General features: G+C 34.9%; 2 protein-coding genes across 2 annotated transcripts in view; one reads left to right on the top strand and one right to left on the bottom strand.

Moving 5' to 3' along the window:
• Positions 1-23,418, top strand: part of LOC125825796 (mechanosensitive ion channel protein 10-like) — a 676,215-nt gene that overhangs the window by 70,151 nt on the left and 582,646 nt on the right. The gene's annotated exons all lie outside the window — the stretch shown is intronic.
• The window catches only part of LOC125825812 ((S)-coclaurine N-methyltransferase-like), a 345,716-nt gene continuing 326,910 nt past the window's right edge, over positions 4,613-23,418 (bottom strand). The window contains exons 2-9 of the mRNA XM_049505106.1: positions 7,536-7,725; positions 5,996-6,104; positions 5,641-5,865; positions 5,457-5,556; positions 5,270-5,380; positions 5,116-5,199; positions 4,966-5,024; positions 4,613-4,891 (exon numbers count right to left, since the gene is read on the bottom strand). Coding sequence (XP_049361063.1) covers positions 4,699-4,891; positions 4,966-5,024; positions 5,116-5,199; positions 5,270-5,380; positions 5,457-5,556; positions 5,641-5,865; positions 5,996-6,104; positions 7,536-7,722 — 1,068 coding nt within the window. The 5' untranslated portion in view covers positions 7,723-7,725 and the 3' untranslated portion in view covers positions 4,613-4,698. The remainder of the gene's footprint in view (positions 4,892-4,965; positions 5,025-5,115; positions 5,200-5,269; positions 5,381-5,456; positions 5,557-5,640; positions 5,866-5,995; positions 6,105-7,535; positions 7,726-23,418) is intronic.

Here is a 23,418-nt window from a genome sequence, read left to right as displayed (position 1 = left end):
CATTATTGCTGCTGTCTCAGTTTTCGTGTAGCTGTTCAAGTGCCAGTACTCTAAACAAAAGGATTGGCGCTGACTTCTGTGGGCAACGAAACCATCTCCAGAGGGACAGTGTGGAGGGGAGGATGAATGGAACATTTTTGTGAACACAAGGCACCTAAAGAAAGGATCAAATTGCTATTCAAGAACTTTTGTTCAAGTGGATTTCAGGAACAGGGTGATTACATTCTTTTCTGAAGCCCATTTACTGACATCTCATTTATGAAATTTTCTCAATTGTCTAAGTATCCTCCATCTATGGTTGCGGATTCAAGGGCTAGGATGAATAAGTTTGTGATGGGTATATCCGATATGGTGGTGAAAGAGTGTCGTACCACCATGCTCATTGGTGACATGGACATCTCTCGTCTCATGGTCCATGCACAACAAATTGAGGAGGAGAAACTCAAGGAAAAGAATAGGGAGGTGAAAAGAGCTAGGACCGGTGATGGGAACTTCTCCAATAGTGACCTGGATCTTTCAATGGCTCCTCCTGTCCATGCACAATCTTAACGTTTGGCTCCATAGGAGTATCAACTGGTCTGCAATTTAACATGCTAGTGTCTTCCAATGTCAAAAGCATATTTCCTATTTGAAATTGAAATTCCACAGCTGCATTGGGCCACTTCAATTCCTAGGAAGTATTTTAGTTTACAGAAATCTTTTTTCCGAAAGTGACTGCTAAGATGCTGCATAAGATGAATAACGCCTTCATGATCATCATCTATTATAACAATGTCATCCACAAAAACAATGAAGAATGTGTTTGCCATTATGAGAATGTTTATAGAACACTGAGTGGTCAGCTTCACTTCAAAGCATGTCAAACTGTTGGAGAACTGTTCTAAAACGGCCTGACATGCCCTTGGTGATTGGTTAGACCATAAAGAGATCTATGAAATTGACAATAATCCAGATCCTCCCTAAGCGACAAATCTTGGTGGTTGCTCCATCAAGGAAAGAATTCTTGATATCCAACTGATAGAAGGGGCAATGAAACATTGCCATGGAATAAGGCCGTGAACAAATACAATCTTCGCTAATGGAAAAAAGGTATCATCATAATTAAGATCATAAATCTAAGAATATCCTTCGCTACTAATCTAGCTTTGAGACGAAACCTTTCCATCAGCACCCATCTTCATTGTAAATACCTAGTGACATTCAATTGTTCTTTTGTCCCGGTGGTAAAGGAACTATCTCCCAAGTTCCATTATCATGAAGAACACTCATTTCCTCCACCATAGCCTTCTTAGCTTTAGTATTTCTTGGTGATCCTTAAAGGAGAGTGAAGAGCTTGCATTTTATTTTATTTTTTGCATAAACTTGGCTACTTTGTTAAGTTTTATCTCGTTAGAAATTGAAATAGAGACTGAAAATGATATCTATTGTTTGTTGTTCATCCACATTTGGATCTCTGCTTTCTTAGATATGAATTGACGTATCACGACATGCTTTTAGATTTTATGATACTGTTTATAGTCGAAGAGACAGACTATTTTGGGTGGAGTAATTCCTGATTTCTTACGTCTTTCCCCTTGATTTGGTGATTTTTCTTTTAACCCATGCCCAAATCCTTCCTCCCAGGGGAAACCTTTGTTCGCCTCTCTACTTCGTTAGATTAATGGTGAGGTGGAGGGCCTCCCTTCATTCCAGATTCCGGTATATGTTAAGGTTTAATGCAGATAACTTTCCTTGGTCAGAAACCTGTTCCTATATTTGCATTGATTCCATTGATTGTGAGACACAGGTTTTGATGATGAACAGGATTCGATACTTCGAGCCTATAGCTAGGGTGAAGTTTAGATGAATTCTCTGATTACAACTCTTTCCATGTTGTATGAGTCTTTGCAATGGGGTACTGGTTTTAGTCTGATGATCTCCCTTCAGCAATTCCTTGTGCAGAATGTTAAATATTTACTCAATTTATCTGCACATTCATTTTAATTCTTGAGTTTACTAATTTTTTTAAGGTAAGCAAGCAAGGTTTTTGAGTTTAGTACTAAATCAAGCAGATGCTGTCTTTTTGTCAACCAGCTTGCACTGAATATATAGTTAGACTGAACGGCCACACTCTCCTTGGTTCACGTTTCCATTTGATGTTAGATTCACGCTTGTCACGTCTCTTTTCTGGTTCAAGTTCAGTAAAAACTTTTTGAAAAAAAAGGACTGATGGTTCGGCTTTATGACTTTATGTTCAATATTGTGGGAAAACCTAGTTAATTACGATAAGGTAAGTTGTGCATTGTAGACTCCAGAATAGTTCATGAGATTGTGATGTCTTTTGATATCAAAGGCAACAGGGAGATTGTAGTACCTACCTGTTTTCTTTTGAAAATACTTTTTATGAAACCAATATGATATTGTGGGGGGGGGGGGGGGGGGGGGGTAACACCACTTGTTGTACAAAAAATATTTTTCTCCTCTTCTCTGCTTTGTCTCTTATGGGATTTACCTTATCTTCTTTTAGTTCCTTGTTGAATCTTTCCAAATATTGCTCAAGTTAGTTTTGCCAGCAAGGATAGTCTATTTATGCAAAGGTTTAGGAGTTTCTTTTTCCAGTTTTTGAAGTGGGATTGGATATCATTGTTGTTTTATCTCCTTCTTGATTTTCTGAGGGAAAGAAACTAATTGAGTTATACTTTTGTTGAGTGACCTGAGTCTATGTTTAGATTTCACAATTTCCCTTTTTATTTGGTGTTATTGGATTTAGTATTGAGAATTCAAATGCAATTCTATATGATCGGTTTTGACTTTTCATTTTGAGATTTCTCTTCCTCATTTACCTTTAGATTTTTATTCTTTTATCTTGTTTATATTTGGTTCCGATGTGTTGAATTCACTGTTCTTATATTGGTTATAAATTGAAATCAATGCTCTTTCAGTGTCAAAATGATTTTCTATTTCCCGAGTCAAAGAAAGTGATTTTTGGCTAAAAAATTAACAAAATTATTTGTACTTTTTATATGAGACAAATCAAATTATAGTACTTCCGCGTTGATTTCTCTTTATTTAAATGTTATCTATAGAAAATTGTATTGTGCTGTCATTTGATCTTGTGAGATACCATTCTCCAAATACACTACTTATCATAACAATGAATAGTCCTCTAGAAAATCATGATTCCTTTGAAATGCTTGTTTAAACTCTGTTAAATGAAGACCGTTTAAATATTCAACATGAGACGTAGTATTTTGTTTCTTTGTGATTTTTAAAGAAGGGTAGAAAGCTTGCATTTTGTCCCCACAGTCCTGGCTGTTTTGTCAAGTTTCATGGCTTTTAAGGAAAAGAAGACTTGGTAACTCTTTTTTTGGTCTGTTTGTCCATCTCACATTTGGCTGTCAACTATCTTAGATATGACATCTATAGCATGACCTGTTTTTTTGATTTTATGTTCCTGCTGTTTACAATATACATTATTGGGTGGAAGAGTTTCTTTCTGCATGATTCCTTATTTAGTGGCTACTTGAGAGTTCATGCTAGGTTTTGGATTGTTTTTGTAAAGATATGACAATCACCAAGTTCATATAGGCAGACTACCAGTCCATGAATGTGGGACACAGGTTTTGATGATGAAAATAATCAAATACATGGAGCCTAGTTCCAGAGGTGAAATTTAGCTGGAATTCTATGATTACCATGGGGTGTCCATACTGGTTTCAGTCTGATTTATCCCTTTTACAATGACACAGATATTTTGCCAGCCTCGTATCTCCACGATCATTTTGATTCTCGACTCTTGTACTTGGTTTTAAGTATATTTTGTACTGAATCATGTAGATGCAGATTATTTTCAGAAAACGAACTTAAGTTGCTGAAATTGAGGGTGATCTGTCTTGCTGAAGTTCTGCCACATTAATGCGAGAACCTGTAGGAAAATTAACGTGTTCACATGCCCATTTGTTGTTAGATTGGCAACATTATTGCTGCTGTCGCAGTTTTCGTGTTCCAGTTCAAGTGCCAGTAAAGGCCTCTAAACAAAAGGATTGGCGCTGACTTCTGTGGGCAACGAAACCATCTCCAGAGAGACAGTGTGGAGGGGAGGATGAATGGAACATTTTTGTGAACACAAGGCACCTAAAGAAAGGATCAAATTGCCATTCAAGAACTTTTGTTCAAGTGGATTTCAGGAACAGAGTGATCAGATTCTTTTCTGAAGCCCATTTATGAAATTTTCTCTCTCCATATATATGATAGCAACACATTCTACTGTATATAATCCTACCGTGACTCAGATTGAGAAGCATGCCTAGAGACTAGGAGGTCTGTTACTGGATACCCTAGTAAATCTCGGAGGAGCACTGATCTCTTGGAAGTCAAAGAAGCAAGAAACAGTTTCTAAAAGCTCAGCTGAAGCAAAGTTTAGATATATGTCAAATTGTGCAGCAGAGATCACTTGACTAGTGGGCTATTCAAAGAACTTGGAGTTAAGATTGAGTTACATGTGAAGATGATGTGTGACAGTAAGGCTGCAATCCAAATTACAACAAATCCTATATTCCATGAAATGACTGAATATATAGACATGGATTGTCATTTTGTAAGGGAGAAAATACGGTAGTAATATTAATATATGATAGCAACACATTCTACTTTAATTTATGGTAATAGTGCAAATGCATGTAGACATGCTTATTACTTGGTACAGTTTGCTTGGCAAATTCATTTCTTCTTGAAGAGGAAATGTGCAACCATCCATTCTTCTCCATTGTTGTACCCAAACAGTTCAGCAACTGAAAGGAAAAACGTTCTCCAGTAGACAGTCCACTTAACGGCTGAATCCTTCCCATAAGTTGACTCCATTATTGGCTTTATGGAACTCTTGTTCTCATCCATTCTCTTAAGCCATTCTTCACTGAAAACGGAGTTAAAGCTTATTACCAATACATGTTTCATAATTCTAAAAATATTCAAACAAGTTAAGTTCACCTTGTCTGTGCATAGTGTTTTCCATTAACCAGCCAATGATTAACCACAGAAACATCATCCTGCAACCAAGCATCATCATAATAATTATCAATCCAAATATTTTATTTTTATTAGAGATGGATTCTTTGCAAACTACATCATGGAGCTCACCTGAAAATAAAGGAGGAGATTGGCAGAAGGCATTGTACCTCCACTGAAGAAGTACCTAGTGATCCAATCATCATCATTCACATCCTGCACAACCACGCTTGTAATTGAAGCAGAGGAAATACTCATGCATTGATCAGCTAGCAGATCGACGTACCTCAAAGTGGTAAGCAAATGCTTTATGGCAAAAATAATGAACAAAAAGAAGACTATCTGCCTTCATCCATCTTGACATCTTCTTCAGGAGATCTCCATAGTTCTTCATATGCTATAAATATATAAGTTTATTAGCTGTCGTCTTAACTCTAAATTGTAACAAACACACTCATCGCAGCACTCAATACCTCAAACATTTCAATAGACAATATTCTATCATAGGATTCTTCCATCTCGAATGTGCTAATATCTGCAACTATGATCTCCAAATTCTGCAGCTGAAGCTCCCTAAGCACATAAACCAGAGGAGAGCAATAAAAAAGGTGTACATATATATATCCTAGGTCGTCTAGTATCGAAAGAAATTATTACCGGCACTGCTCATCTATGTGTGCTTTTTGGGTGACTGAATTGCAAATACCGGTAACTTTACAGGAACTATATTTTTGTGCTATATATAGAGAAAGGGAGCCCCAGCCACAACCAACATCAAGTACAGTGTGTCCATCTTTCAACTGTGACCTTTCACAATATAATTCCATCATTGCTTTTTCAGCATCCTCTAAAGTGCTCAACTTGTGTTTGAAGTAACAGCAGCTGTATTAACATGTCATACAATAAGCCATCTTGTAAGACCATCACAATAGATTAACTTACTCTCTGATAGCTTAGAAGTGCAATATACATGAATGACACATCACAATATAATGAGAATATATATAGTTACCTGTATTTGAGGTGTTTTCCAAGAACAATCTTGAAGAAAGAGGTAGGGAGCTCATAATGTTGGGACTTTGGCTTCTCAGTCATCACAGCTATAGGCATCTCTTTTAAAGCTATGTAAAAGAAGCAAAGCCAGACAGTCAAGATACTTTAAAGGATGAGGCATGAATATATCCTTATTAGAACACAGCATATATACTATTCTAGAAGCGACACGCACTTTGTTCTGTTGTCTAAGGTATACCAGCATTTACGTGTACATACTTGCATTGTTGATCTGAAAATTGGGAATGATGGTTGTACATTCTATGCTGACATTCTTCCTAATTTTTGTGTCTCAAGACTACAGAATAATAGATAAAGCAATGAACATATATATTAACGGGAGTCAAAAACTTTACCACTTCACTACTATGTGTCATATGAACCCACTTTAGTTCAGATGAGCCGAAACCTACTATTATCTGATGTTTTTCAAATATCTACTGTTATTCCTCTCTTCTTAAGTTGGATGTACCATGATTGTGTGGTAAGTCTCACAGAACTAAGCTCCAAACGTGAGCCTCGAGGCATTTTTCCAGTGCCCCTCCTTGAGGCGAGTCACAAAACTACCTTTTTAAAACACTGAATCACATTATACCATGATTCAAAAGTACTCATGTGATGCTATCATGATTCAACAATAATCCCAGTATACTACACAATATATCAATATCCATTATTAGTGTATTCTGAATATCACTTAACATACAAGCAATCACATTAAACCGTGATTCAACACTATTCATGGAATAACTCAAAGTATACCCATAAGTATATTCTGAATATCATTTTACATACAAGGTATCATGGGATACTATCATGATTCAATAATAATCATGTGCTATTTTTACAATTTTGCTATCATTATGAACATTCTGTGACAATATATCTTTTGTTAGTTTATGTGATTTGAAGAACTTTATGTTTTTATATGAATAAATGTAAGCTAGTTTTATACTTTTACTTGAACCAGTTCTGGAAATGTGCACTGCACGTTTATTCCAAAATATTTCATGTAAATTTTGTATTGCAAATAACACAAGCATTACTATGTACGGTATTTTCTTTTTTGTGAAAGGCAAACATACATAACCATTCATATTTCCAATTGGAAGATGAATAAAACAAAAAAAATCACCAACTTACTCCAACATGAAATTAATACAAAGAATAAATATTCAAGATACTTTATGGTGGTTGATTCATGTACTAATATTATAGTTTACAATTTTATATTTAATTTGTTAAATAATTTACAACATTTAATTCAATGCAAGGATAAAATAGTAATCTAACATTTGCCTAAAATTCTCCCCAATATATATATATATATATATATATATATATATATATATATATATATATATAATGATGATGATTAGCTAATGCTATTTTAAATCTGCTATAGAAAATGTGAAACCTCACCACAGAACTGGGGAAACAAAGTTGGGCATCGTGCTTCGATCTCAGTATATAAATAGAATTAGAGAAAAGATGCGTACAGTGCACAAATTGGAGAAGATCAGAGAGTTGTAGCTCAGAGGATGGTTTGTAACCGGAGCGAAGTCGGGCGGCTAAGAGCAGTCGAATGAGCCGCCGTATAACAGTGTCCGGCAAGAGGTTGCGCTCTAGAGAACCCAGCATCACCCGTACCGTAGCATCGTAAGGCAGCTGTACTATCGCATCCATTTTTTTGATTCGCGAGAAGGAAGAATGGTACGGACGTTTTCTTTTATCTTCTCTCTTTGGAGTTTATCTACAAGTTATGGGCAGTTACAGCTCACCTTTTTTTTTCTATCCTAAACGGAAAATTCTTAAGTTTCCGTTCTTTTCCATTTTTGTCTCTTTACATTATTCCTTAAGAAATACTAATAAACTAGTAAGATTTCCCGCTAGAAAATTTAATATCATTGAATTTATAAAATAATATTTAAAATATATTAGTCATTAAAACTAAAATACTATATTATTTTACGTACAAGGTTACGTAGTAACGAACATTAATAATGTAAAGGAAAATGAAAATGATAACATCTTATCATTTATCATTCAATCAATCATCTTTAATTTGATTTTATAATTTATCATTTTACCTCCAGGAAGTGTTATTATTTGATATTTGGGAAATTAGATGAACACGAACATGAGATATTACATTTTTTGATAAATAATTAATCTTTATATGTACTAACAAATACTTATAACAATAATTTTACTGAAACATAAATAACAAAGTTTAAAACATGTACTCAAAAACAACAATTAATATCATAAACATAAATTAATGAATGTAAAAAAATATATCAGGGTCTATAACAATAGAATGAAATTGAAAGGAAAAAATTGAGCATGTCCCTTAAGGAAATCATTCCCATCTAGTACCTGAGGTTTAAAGAAATAGATCATCTCAGGATGAAACGATTCTATTCACAAATGTATTGATACAAAAACAATGGTGTCAATGAGCCACTCAACATGAGAAAAGTATACGAATATTTAATTGTGCAGAAGATGAAGAAGTTCAGAATTTTCATTATTTTAAAATGAGATGAAATCCCTCTATTTATAGACAACAAAGGTAACCCTGAGGGGTAGCTCAGCTGGTAAAGGCCTGGGACAAAGTCCTTCAGGTCGCCGGTTCGAGCCCCAGCAGGGCCACTGGAGGCATTACAAACCGGCCGCGTCTCCAGGGCCCCGTGGAACTAACCGTGGTGGACCCGCCTTGAAACAGCGGGACCCGGTGGGTACAGCTAGTCGGGTTCGCAAAGCGACGCCCGGAAACCACGGTAAAAAAAAAAAAAAAAAAAAAAATATAGACAACAAAGGGTAGTGTGAACAAATTCTTATTGTGCCTTATCGGAAATGTCACAACTCTTCGGAAAAGTCACAGCCATTCAGAAAGGTTACAACCATTCATAAAAGTCACAATTTTTCATAAAAGTCGCATCTCTTATAAAAGTCGCAACTCTTCATAAAAGTCACAACTATTCATAAAAGTCACAATTTTTCATAAAAGTCACATCTTTTCATGAAAGTGGAATGCTAATTTTGAAAATAAATAAATTTAAAAGGAAATTCTAGCTTGTGGTAGCGCCATGTAGACGGGCCTAGGGTTCTCTTTTATATAAATATATGATAATTAATATAATATTATTATATTATATATCGTTTGACTTTATTAAATTTAATGTTTTGAAAAATGTGTTAGATGATCAAATACTATTTAATAGCAAGGATAAAATAGACACAAAAGGTAAGTTATCTCTTAATTTTATAAATTAGACAAGTATTGTTGAACAACTATTTTTAATATAGCGGATAACTATTGTTGGACGGAGGAAGTACTTCCTCTTGTCTCATTTTATTAGAGTTAGTTTGATTCGACATGTAATTTAAAAAAGAAAGAAAGACTTTTGAAATTTATGGTCTGAAATAATCGTAGTCTCATATAGAAATAGCACGATGGTAGTTAAATACATTAAAACAAAAGCCGCAAGACTTGGATTGTTAATGTCAGTTGAAGACACAACTGAATTACTAACCTACCGTGACTCAGATTGAGAAGCATGCGTAGAGACTAGGAGGTCTGTTACTGGATACCTAGTAAATCTCGGAGGAGCACTATCTCTTGGAAGTCAAAGAAGCAAGAAGCAGTTTAGCTGAAGCAAAGTTTAGATGTATGTCAAATTGTGCAGCAGGGATCACTTGACTAGTGGGCTATTCAAAGAACTTAGAGTAAAGATTGAATTACATGTGAAGATGATGTGTGACAGTAAGACTGCAATCCAAATTACAACAAATCCTATATTCCATGAAAAGACTAAATATATAGACATAGATTGTCATTTTGTAAGGGATAAAATATGTCAAGATATGCTAGACTGAGTTCATCCATACTAAAGATCAATTGGCTGACTTACTCACAAAGGTCTTGGTAAAGTTCAACATCAAGTTCTGCTAAACAAGACTAAAATTGCTAACCTATTCAAACCATGAGCTTAGGGGAGAGTGTTAACCAGAGTGTGAAGTTAACAAGCTACCATGGTCATTTTAGTCAGCATTGTTAGTTATTAGTCAGTTAGAGTTTAGTTAGAATCTAGAAGCTTCCTAACTTAGCCTATACATATAGCAGTTATATACATGTGCTAGGTGTGAGCTATATAAACACTTAATATTGTAACTAACTACATATTCAATATATGGTCATTTTCATGTTCAATTACTTCTTCTTCTACATAGCTTAAAGCACCATTATTGTAGTTATCAATTCTGATAGACACATGTAACCCATCACTAATTGTATGTCACTTATTTCAATTTATGATACATTGTATATTTCATGACATCAATCTCATACACGTATTTCAATTTTAGAAGTATGATGATACAAATGGGGGTAGGAAGAGAATGAGAATAAATATGGATGCAACAAAGATCCAAATCACCACCATCGATGAACGAAAAAATCTAAATCTTATATATTGTATTTCAATTTTAGAGGTATGATTCAATCAACAAGTTATACAGAGTAGAGAAGGAAGTATAAGAACATCACAGATCCAACAAATATTCAAATCACCACCCATCAATGAAGAAGAAAAATTTGAAAATATTCATGACCAAAACCTAGATCCAACGATTGCATAGCTCCATAGCCTTTGATTTCGGAGGTGGCGGTGGAGATAATTTTTAGTCGAAGATTTTCTCTCCAATCATGATTGCTAATCACAAGAACTAGATACAAGTCTTATTTGGAATTTTTTTTCCAATAAAATCCAAAAGATAGCTAGGAATGTAATTTTTTAAGTGTATTTACAAATTGTAACTATAGTAGATATATTTTCTAAGCCAAATATTTTTTTTTTCAAAAAATTAATACCTGCAAGGTAAAACACTTGATTTTTTTTTTTTTTTTTGTATAATTGCTTGTGGATCGTAGTATATGATTGAGACGTCTTGGGTAAGCTTTCATATAGTCGGTCCCGATATAGTCAGACCCATCTTGTTTGGACTAATGCATAATAGTTATAGTTTTTGTGTAGATTATTTACAAGATAATTACATACAAATATTTATGATAAGACAATTAATCTTTACACTGTTGGTATATGTAAGAAAAAAGACATAAAGTGACATCTGAAGTTGTCTCGAATTTTCAAACAGACACTTTAACTATCCGTGCGTCCTATTACCCCCTAAACAATTATGAAATGATATTATTATATCATTATTCGGCCAATCTTAGATTTGAAAAGGCAAGTTTTACCACGTACCAATCATTACATGACACGTGTTAATTTAATTTAAAATTATTTTTTTCATTTTAAGTTTTTCTTTTTTTTTCTCTCTTATTTTTTGATTTATTTTACTTTTATTACTTTTTAAAGTTCACTTCACCTTCCATCTCATCCCCCCCCCCCCCCTCCCCACTTTCAAGCTGACATCCTCCCTCTATTTTTTTTTCTTTCTTTCTTCTTCTTAGCTCTCACTCTCATCCTTTTCCACCCATATCAAGTTGTGTTCCTTCCCTTTTTTTTTCTTCTTCGATCAAATTTCATCCTTTCAATGATTTTTTTTTTAAATCGTATTATTTTCTAAACTTTGTTGAGTTAGTGATAACAAAACTAATTATTTTTTTAAGAAAATTCAAAATTTTGAAGGTATCATCAATTAATTTATCTTCTTTCATATAACTCTAAAATTAAAAATAATAATTTTGAAAGAATCAATGAATTCCCCAAAAATTGAAAGAGCTTGATTGAAATCGAATAAAAAGGTTAAATGATATCTCTTAATCATCTTGAAATCTAATGAATTTATCAAATTGTTCGAAATGTAAAAAACAAAAGTTAGATAAAGTTTTAAAATTGAAGAGACTTAAACTAATAGTAGTAAAAAAAAAATGGGGGGGGGGGGAGGGGGGAGGGGGGAGGGTGAAATTGTGATAAAATGGTGACATTGAAAGTGAGGAGTTTTAATGGAGATGGTAATGAATTTTTGAAGAAAAAAGAAGAAAGAAAGATGAAAATAACAAAGAAAAAAAATTTAAAATAATAAGAAAACAAGAAAGCATATTTTATAGCAAAATACTTATAAAAATAAAGTTATATTCATTGTTTTAGGTTGCTCACGTTCTTTAAAGAGAGTGCATGCATCTCTATGCCAGGTGAACAAAAAATGATGTAATAATATTAGTTCAAGATTGTATAGGGGGTAATAGGACGTCCACATAGTTAAGGTGTCTTTTTGAAAATTTGAGACAACTTCAAGTGTCACTTTATGTCTTTTCTCTATATGTAATTCAAATCCATAGTTTAAAAACATTCGAATTCTAGCTATGAATATAATTCCAACGATTGCATAGCTCCATAGGTCCAAAAATCAGCTCAATCGAACAAGAAACGAAGCGGGAAACACGATTTGAAATTGACTACTAGAGTTTGTGCGAAACACTCTCACTTTTCTCTCAATCTGGCTTCTGATCTATTTCTCGTGATTCTTCAAAACAAGACATAAGAGAAAGTCTTACATATGCACCATAATATTGAGTTTATGGGCAAATGGGCTAGTCCAAATTTGACTTAAATTTATCCACAATGAAAAGGAAGGAGACCCAAAACCTTGAACTTTTATTTATTCACATAGGAAGGAAAAAAGACAAAAACCCAACAATAATTGGGTTCCAAAGATGAGAAGACAACTACTGGTCTACTTTGGCAAAGCAAAATTTGCAAGAAAATCACATAATTACGTGAAGACAATGGTGATAACTCCTATGCATTTAGCATGCTTTAAAAATAAAATTACTACTAATTAATTAAAGGAATTTTTACACTACTCTGAACATTCTCCAATTTCTTCCAACTTTTGGCTATTGCAAATACAATCTCATGAAAGACTTCTCTTGTCTGTCTTGTGAAGTCCTTCAAGACTTACACCTCCTCACCGAGTTGTTCTTCTCTTAACAAACGCAGAGGATTCACTCCTCTTTCGCAATAGCTGGCCTCTATTGCTCTACCAAGATAGAGAAACACCCGCAATGGAGATAGACAAATTTCCGCCTTCATATCTTTCACGATCAAACCAATGCCCTATACCACTTGTTGGAATGTTAGGCAGGCCCTTGATAATAGCATACCACACATGGAATAGGGACTACGGAGATACTCTGACTTGGCACATCTATTAAAAAAAATAAAAATTGACATAGTAAGCTAGTTATTTTTCATAGAATTCCAAATTAGTTTACTCTTTTTATCTTTTTCAAAAACATTAACTTTCTAAACAAATTGAGGGTATAATAGGTAAAAATATATTGTTTTTTCTTGATTTATTAAAAATAACAAATAAAAAATCAAAATTAAACAAGTAAAAAGAAACACAAGAATATTCATTAAGCTCATTGTATATCATTATAAAAATTACTCCCTCCGTCCACTATTGTTTGTCAGGTATACTAAAAATAGTTGTTCAGAATTAATTGTCAATTTAAACAATCAAGAAACAATTAATCATTTTTTTCAATTCTGCCCTTAATAATTACATAACTACTAGTTCCAAAAAGTAGCCATTTTAAAATTACAAAATTACTTTAATGTGAAAAAAGTTGCTTTTATGATTTTCAAAAAGTACAAACCATTTTAATAATGATTGATAGTAGGGTTATATTAGTCAAATTACACATTATATTACATTTTTCTTAAGGGTTGTACATGATCTTACCCTGACAAACAATAGTGGATGGAGGGAGTATGCTCTTACATAATACTTCCTCTGTCCCTAATTACTTGTTCACTTTTTCTTTTATAATTATCCCTAATTACTTGTCCATTTTGACAAATCAAGAAAAGACAAATTCTTTTTACCTATTATAACCTCAATTAAATGACTAATTATTTTGAAAAATGTAGAATTTTTCATCCACTTCATAATTAATAGTGGTAAAATGGTAAATTCACTATATCATTAATTATTTTCTTAATAGATGTGTCAATTCAAAAGTAGATAAGTGCACCTAGGATAACTAAAAGACGTGTGAATCTAGACACCTAAACATTTATGTTTACTATTTTCAATAATTGAAGCTCCGGGATTACACCCTTTTTAAGAGGGATTAGTGCCGGCAAAATGAGCCTATATTTTGGTAATCCACCCAATTCGTTCATATTTTAATAGATTGGGTGAGTGACTTTTTATATGGATAAAATATGGGTTGATACTCATATTCAATCCATAAAACTATGGGTAAAATATGGATTAGCCAAATGGGTTAAGCTTCTAACTTTTATTCACTCAAAATTCATGATATCACTAAAAAAAATTGTAACTTCTCTTCTTTTTTATATTCTTCTATAGAACAAATTATTTTTCTCTATAATTGAAAAGGTGAAGTCTTTGGCCCTCCAAACATATATATTTTAAATGTACATTTCTTTTGTTAATTATAATTTTTTTTTATTTGTTTAATTTTATATTGGATAATAAAAATAGTGTAAAATAAGCAAATCATGTATTAGTATTGACATTGCTTAAAGTGCATTAAGCATGTTTTAGTCTTAAAATGCAACTATTCATTTACTTTGAAATTAAAAATATTTTCCCCTTGTTATTACATAAATTTATTTTATATTGAAAAGTTAGGATTTTTTTTTTAACTTTTATTATACAATAAAACTAAATGAAGCATTTTCAACACTTTTATCTAAAAAAAGATTAAAATATTTTCTCCATGTTGAATTCTTAAATAGAGTACTATTTAATCATGAAAATATGGGTAAACTAGTATTTTACTTAACCCATTTGTTACCCAATCAATTTCTACTCATATCAAATATAGGTGGGTTGAATTATTACCCATTTTATGTTGACCCATTTTCAACCCGTCCAAATTTGATCCAACCCGCTCATTTGCCACCATTAAGTGGAATTATCAGGGAACTTTGAGGTAACAAGTTCAAAACCTTATTTGAACTATTTATACTATGGAAAAATCTTTTTGGCCAGAATAATATTTTATCTATGTTATTTTACCTTTTAAAACATTTTTACCTTTTTAACTTTAATACCTTTTAACTAAAAAATGGAAAAAAATCAGTTTATTTTAAAACAAAAAATATTATAGGATGAGTTTTAATCCTAAGGGGTCGTTTGGTAGCTGGATAAAAAATAAGTTATCTATATATTGATTTACATATAACTCATACAATGTTTGGTAAGTAGAAGGAAACAAGTTATTCATGTATAAAATTAAGGGCAAATTAAAAAAATGTCCATTAAGTAAAATTTCTTACACAAAAAATAGTCCACTTAAAAAATTACCCTTTATTACTGAAATTTTCCATTCGACCTTTTTTTTCCTAAAAAATGGCCACGCAGCGATCTCTGCTTCTTCTTCGTCCTCCATGTTGCTTCTGCACTTCTTTGTCCTCCTTCTGCTTTTGCATCTTCTTCCTCCCTTCTGCTTCTTCTTCTTCGCCCTTCCTTTTTTTCTTCGTAAATTTGATGTACCACAAACGTGAATCATTTTGAGTAAATTTTATATCAAGACTTGAAATATCGAGAACATTTCATATCTAAAACTTAGGACTGATTAAAAGTGATTTTGAGTTGATCGAGATTGAATAGTCAGTGTATACTTCAGTCTTCATGTATAGTTAAGTTATATTCAACTTTTTGTGTATATCATAATGTATAAGTAAGCTATAGTATATAGTTAATGTATACTTTCTATGACTTTTGGCAAGCTACATTGTATAGTTAATGTTTACTTTCTATGACTTTTGACTATTTTTTATGTAAACAAAACACGGTTATATTTATTGTAAATTAACAACTTATTGTATATATTTGAAACTGGCCCTAAAATTAACATGTCGTTTGATCGACAATTTAAAAACCTACATAACTAATACCTATATAAGATATGAGGGAATTTATGTATTATTTTATGCAGGATAGAAGGTGCAATAAGTAATACAAAGTACAATTGATCCCTGCATAACTAATACATGCATAAAATAATACATGATTAACTCAGAAATAATCTTTATAGTACTAATACTTGCATAACTCTAACAAGCTACCAAATGACGCTGAACTTCCCAATGACAATTTCATTGATTTGACCAAGTATATTGGATCAAGATTGGATTTTGATACATATTTAGATGCCTTAGCTGATGGGTAACGGTCCATATAATTTATTTCGAACTTCGTCCGATTGACCCAAGGGGTAAGTTTAAGTTGACCAAGAGTTGACTTTGACCAAAGGACATCCCAAAATTATGAGACCAATTCTCCAAGGCTAATTTGGACCCGTCAATCATGTTTTTGAATGGATTGAGGTTATCGGAGTTCATTTGGGTGGATTTGGGCAATTCAAATGAAGTAAAGTTGTGGTATTCAAGGCAAGTGAAACTCTAACTCTTAGTTTGCTTGCTTTTCATTAGAAACATGATGTTTTACTTATGCATATTTTAAAATATCTAGTTCATGTGCGGGGAGAACATGAATTAGGTTAGTCAATTCTGAAGTAAAAAAGCATAGACCGTGATGGTCCTAGCATATGTATCTGTATTGTTGATACATTCAACAATTAATAAACTTTGTGTGATATTTGTTAGTTTTTTAGCATGCATTATCACATAGTTAGTAACACACACAACTTGGGCACGGTGATATCACAAGGCTAGATAGTAAATTGAGTAGTATTAGGTAAGACGTGTGGTTGATGGACCATGCCAGGCAAGGGAGACATGCACTAACACATCAAAGATAGGTAAGGTATGTGGATGATGCACCGTCATCAGGCAGGTTAGAGAGGCAACCTACATCTCATGGCGATTCATTAACAGTTCTGTTGAATTATGAGAACCATACCAAGCTGATGGGTAATTGTGTCTTTACTCAATTAAGATATTTTGTAAAGTTGTTAGAAAGTCTGTTAGGCATAGTTAGTTAGTTTACAGAGTTAGCTAGTTCTCTAACTATAAAATGTACTCTACAGTTCAGTTTGTGAATAAGATTGATTTCCCTCTCTTCTCTCTCAAGTCTACTCTTGCATGATTCTAAAGCTTATAAGTTCTTCCATGGCTGCTAACATGGTATCAGAGCTTCCACTATCGATCTGAAGCAGTTTCTGTCTCAACTCAAAGCAGCAAGCTCGTGGGAAGTTATTTCATCTAAGCCAGATCTGAATCGTAAAGCATGGCAATCGAGGAAGAGCAAATCAACACAAACGGAGTGAATGTTCAGCAGACAATTCACGCCATTCCTACACTAGATCACAATCACCCACTGTTTCTGCAGCCAACTGACACTCCAGGTAGTTCTCTCATCTCACTTCAGTTAACTGGATCTGACAACTATGCTTTATGGAGTCGGTCTATGAGAATTGGTCTGCTAGGTAAAAGCAAGTTGGGGTTTGTAGATGGTAGATTTCCTAAGTCTCAATTTCCAGCAATGTATCACGATCAGTGGGAGAAAGTGAATGCTGTAGTTCTATCCTGGATCATGAATTCAGTTAGACCTGGGCTTCTAAGTAGTGTAGTATATGCGTCAAATGCTAGCAAAGTATGAGAGGATCTAAAGGAGAGATTCAACAAAGTGAATGGATCTAGAGTCCTGTTTCTGCATAGAGAGATTCATACTCTCACTCAAGGAACAGTGACAATTGCAGATTACTTCTCTAAATTGAGGGATCTCTGGGATGAGTTTGATGCCATCATGCCTTGCCCAGGTTGTCCTTGTCCAGAATCTCAAAGCTATTTGCAACATTTCGAATACCAGAGGTTACTCCAGTTCTTAATGGGACTGAATGAGTCATATTCTCAATCCAGGAGTCAAATTATGATGATGAGCCCAACTCCAAGTGTTAATAAGGCCTACTCAATGTTAATTGATCAGGAGAGCCAGAGAACATTAGTCAATTTTACTCAGGGGATGCAAATTGGTGATACACATGATGGAACTGCTCTGTTAAGTCACACTAGACCTAGTCACAATGATGTTACTGCATTGTTTGGCAACAATAGGGTTACTAATCATATGAGTGGTAGTGGCGGTTTATCTCATGGTGCTAGTAGTAGCAGCAACTATAGAGGAAAAAAACCTCAGGTCTTATGTGAAGTTTGTGGTTTCAAAGGACACACAAAGGATACTTGTTACAGGATTGTTGGATATCCTGCAGATTGGAAATGGAGAAAGAAGGGACTACCAGCAAACTATCAGTCCAGCCATGCAGGTAATATTCCCTTTGCCAATCATACTAGTGTTTTGACTGCAGGCACAGGGACAAGCAGTCAACACAGCTACTGGCCTCAACAGATTGGTCATCAACTGCCTCTGCAGCAATTTCCCACTGAAGGCTACTCACCAAATCTCCAAATGCAGTCTCACAACTCCAGAGTTCTTCCTCAGATGCAGCAGTTTGACCTTCATCAAAGTAGAGGAGATTCTCAACTCATGCATCATGTCAGGCCTTACTTCATTCCTGAGCAGTACCAACATGTTATTCAAATGTTGAATAAGAGTCCTGCTGATGGCTTATCCACCAATACTACCGCAACAGGTAACCTGATATCCCTAATGTCCAATTACATGAGTCAGAATTGGATAATTGATACAGGTGCATCCAACCATATGACATCAGATATAACCACATTGAAAAACTGTCAGGCTATTTCAACCTCTACCAGTAGTCAAGTGCAGTTACCAACTGGAAATATTGTGTCAGTTTCTCATACAGGGAAAACCACTGTGTTTAAGGATCAGGATATTACAAATGTGTTGTTCATACCTGAATTTAAGTACAATCTTCTATCAGTATCCCAACTCACAAAAGAATTACAGTGCTCAGCAGCATTTTTTCCTGATTTTTGTATATTTCAGGACCTCTCCACTGGACAGGTGAAGGGGATTGGTAGAGAACACCAAGGTCTATATGTGCTACATGGAGGATCAGGTCTTCAAACTTGTTTCTCTCCCTCTTATCCAGCCAGTCACACAGTCACCTCAGTTTCTACGAATAATGCTCATCTTTGGCATCTTAGATTGGGTCATGCTCCGTTAGAAGTGTTAACCAAGCTTGGTGGTCTTCCTCACCTCCCTCAGTCTACTCAATCCTCTCATTGCTCTGTGTGCCCAATAGCCAAACAAGTAAAATTACCTTTTCCTGTTAGTACTAGTAGGTCTCAATTTGCTTTTCAATTACTTCATTGTGATGTATAGGGTCCCTATAGAGTTCCCACGTATGATGATAAGCGATACTTTGTTACCTTAGTCGATGACTACTCTAGATTTACTTGGTTGTACTTGTTGCATTCTAAATCTGATACTATTGTAGTCCTGAATGCCTTTATTAATACAGTTCAGAATGTTTTCTCTTCTACTATTAAGACTCTTCGAACTGATAATGGCTGTGAGTTTCTAAGTACTTGTTTTCAAGATATTTTAAAGGCCTTTGGCATCCAACATCAAACCACATGTGTCTACACTCCCCAGCAAAATGGAGTGGTTGAAAAGAGGCACAGAACCATACTTGGTATGGCCAGATCCCTCAGATTCCAATCCGAAATGCCCTTGAAGTTTTGGGGAGAATGTGTTATGTCTGCAGTCTATCTCCTGAACAGGCTTCCCTCTAGAGTTATTGGCTATAAGACACCTTATGAATTGCTATATTTGCAACCTCCTACTGTGACTCATCTCAGGGTGTTTGGTTGTCTGTGTTATGCCACATGTCCTAAGGAAACTGACAAGTTTGCATGTAGAGCCATACCAACTGTTTTCATGGGGTATTCCCACTCACAGAAAGGCTACAAGTTATATGCACTCACCAATAAGTCTCTCTTTGTGAGCAGGCATGTTGTGTTCAAGGAAGACCTCTTCCCTTTCAAACATATGAAGGGTTCTATATCTCCTATTTTTCCAGTACTTGACTTGTTGTCTCCTGACTCTCATTTGAGCTGTGACAGTGCTCCTGGAGGGACTGACTCCCATTTGAGCTGTGACAGTGCTCCCTGTCATGATAATCAGGTTGTGGCTGATCAAACATAACCTGCTGCTCCATCTCCAGTTGTGGTTCCTGAACCTAGGAGGTCGGCTAGACGTCACAATCCTCCAGGATGGTTGCAAGACTTTGTGTCTAGTTCTAAAGCCAAAGCCTCTTCCTGCCTCTATCCCATTCACTCATATGTCAATTATTCAACTGTGAACCCAACTCATGTACAAGTCCTGACGTCTATTGATACTCATCATGAGCCTCAGTCATTCAAGGAGGCTTCTCTTGATCATAGGTGGGCGGATGCTATGAAATTAGAAATTGCTGCACTTGAAGATAATCATACTTGGAGTATAGTGGATCTACCTCCTAATAAGTCCCCTATTGGTTGTAAATGGATCTACAAAGTCAAATACCAAGCTAATGGTGAGGTGGAGCGGTTCAAGGCTAGATTAGTGGCAAAGGGGTTCAGCCAAAAAGAGGGTATAGACTACTCTGAAACTTTTGCTCCAGTGGCTAAAATGGTGTCTGTGAGGATTGTGATTGCTCTGGCTGCTTCCAAACAGTGGTTCATCTACCAGATGGATGTTCATAATGCTTTCCTCAATGGTGATCTTGTGGAAAAGGTGTACATGAAACTTCCTGATGGGTTTGCTAGACAGGGGGGCTCTCCTAAAGTCTGCAAACTCCACAAGTCACTCTATGGTCTTAAACAGGCCCCTAGACAGTGGAACAAAAAACTGACTGAGGCTCTAGAAGATTTGGGGTTCATACAAAGCCATTTTGACTACTCATTATTCACTAAGAAGGAAGGGGAACACATTACAGTAGTTCTAGTGTATGTTGATGATCTGTTGGTCACAGGAAGTTGTCCAACACTGATAAATCATACAAGAGCTGAGTTGCAAACCAAGTTCAAGATGAAAGATCTTGGTGAACTAAAGTTCTTTCTAGGCATAGAATTTGCCAGATCAAAGTGTGGGATAGTAATGTCACAAAGAAAGTATGCTCTAGAGCTAGTTGCAGAATCTAGCCTGAGTGGCTCTAAACCAGCAGGAACACCTTTAGAGTTGAATCTGAAGCTCGCCTCTGAAGAATATGACAAATGTATAAAGAGGGAAAACAATGACACTGTACTCAAGGATCCTGGTCCATATCAGAAGTTAGTAGGCAGGTTATTATATCTAACCATGACTAGACCTGACTTGGCCTTTGCAGTTCAGGTTCTAAGTCAGTATATGCATAGTCCAAAGGTCTCACATATGTCAGCTGCCCTGAGAGTTGTAAGGTACATAAAAGGGACACCTGGTCTAGGATTTTATATGCCAGCAGAATCCACAAACAATCTGACTTGCTACTGTGAATCAGATTGGGGAGCATGTCTGCAGACCAGAAGATCAGTGACAGGTTACCTTGTGAAGCTTGGAGGAGCATTGGTTTCATGGAAATCAAAAAAACAAGACACGGTATCTAGAAGTTCAGCTGAAGCCGAATTCAGAAGCATGGCATCTGCAACTGCTGAGATTATTTGGTTAACTGGTTTACTAAAGGAGCTGGGAGTTGAAGTACAAGTTCCTGTGCAATTAATGTGTGACAGTAAAGCAGCCATTCAAATAGCTGCGAATCCTATTTTTCATGAAAGGACCAAGCACATAGACATAGATTGTCATTTTGTGAGGGAAAGAGTACTGCAGGGCCTGATCAGAACTTATCATGTATCTACCAATGATCAACTAGCTGATATACTAACTAATGGCCTAAGAAGAGCTCAACATGAGTATTTACTTAGTTTACTTGGTGTAAAAGACCTGTTTGGCCCATCAGCTTGAGGAGGGATGTTGAATTATGAGAACCATACCAAGCTGATGGGTAATTGTGTCTTTACTCAATTAAGATATTTTGTAAAGTTGTTAGAAAGTTTGTTAGGCATAGTTAGTTAGTTTACAAAGTTAGCTAGTTCTCTAACTATAAAATGTACTCTACAGTTCAGTTTATGAATAAGATTGATTTTCCTCTCTTCTCTCTCAAGTCTACTCTTGCATGATTCTCAAGCTTATAAGTTCTTCCATGGCTGCTAACAAGTTCTATCAACTTTAGTAATTTAGTAGCATTACGTAGGATCATGATTATCTCGTGTGATTATGTTCATGATCTTTGTTCTTACTTACATACTTGTATATGATTTTATACATGTTATGCCTTGATTGCTATTTATGAACTATCAATAGTTTTTCAAAGTCTTGTCTAAGGGGTGAGCTAAGGAAGCGGGTCTATAAACTTGTTGGGTCTCTCGCCTCGCACTTGTTATTTCTGCATAGGGTCTGTTGAGGTTGGTGCAGTGGTTGACCTGTAATATTTATTATGTTGCAAACATATCCAGTTGAGGTGAGTCGCCACTAGTTCATGGAAGCCCTCTTCATTCATCATCACTTATTATTCAATATTATCTTTACTTTCAAGCTACCTCTTGTACCTTGTACTCATATATTAGTAGCTCTGTGACTTAAGTTTTTTATTTGGGTACTATGGGTTATACACTATATCCAATATTGTCTTCATTTTCAAATTTATATTATATCAAACTATTGTAGTATATCTTTTGTCTTATTTATTTTACTGTTGTAAGCATTGGCATAGAGGGTTAGGGTTATGGTTTGTGGGTGTCTTGTACGACCTTGCAAGGGTAGTGGCTTGTTGGGTGCCTTGCCACGACCTAGGTGTCAAAATTTGGGGTGATGAGAAGAGTATTTCAAAGTGAACAAAATTTCATTGAGGCAAAAATCCAGATGTACTTGGCTAATGAATGAGATAAAACACTAGTTAATCTTTTCCACAAAATAATCCAATCCACCCAGGTGCTATAATGATATTAACAACTTATAGTGAATAGGGAAGTAGTTTAAGACAAACAAACTATTCCATGGTGAATTCCGAAGTTCTTTTGAAAATTTATACTCAAAGACGGAACAATATAAGTCATAGGCATTTTTTATTAACAACTTTCCAGATGGAATGATTGGTTGCAAAGAAAATTTGAGGAAGATAGTTTTAGGAGTCATTCAACAGTACACAAGAGATGAAAAGATTAGGTCTAGAATATTTCACACTAAATTCTACAAAATATGCTAGAATGTGATCAAAACATACTTGATTATGGTAATACACCATTTTTATTAGACATGCCAATTTGGAAAATGTTCCAAGAGGCGAGCCGAAGAAGTATGGAGAACACATACCTATTAGTTTGATAGTGTTGAGATATTGTCAAAGAGTAGTTCAACTATTAGATTGTGTGTAAGATAATAATTAATTATTGTAAGTAAAAGGCATGATCTTAGGGATATGCTCTTGACCTTTTATGCCTAGCTCTTTGTATATATTCGGGGGCG

This window comes from Solanum verrucosum, unplaced genomic scaffold, assembly GCF_900185275.1.
Source record: "Solanum verrucosum unplaced genomic scaffold, falcon-dt-bn FXZP01000247.1, whole genome shotgun sequence".
Taxonomy (NCBI): domain Eukaryota; kingdom Viridiplantae; phylum Streptophyta; class Magnoliopsida; order Solanales; family Solanaceae; genus Solanum; species Solanum verrucosum.
Note: the sequence above shows the minus strand (reverse complement) of the source record. Positions and strands in the feature narration are given on the sequence as shown.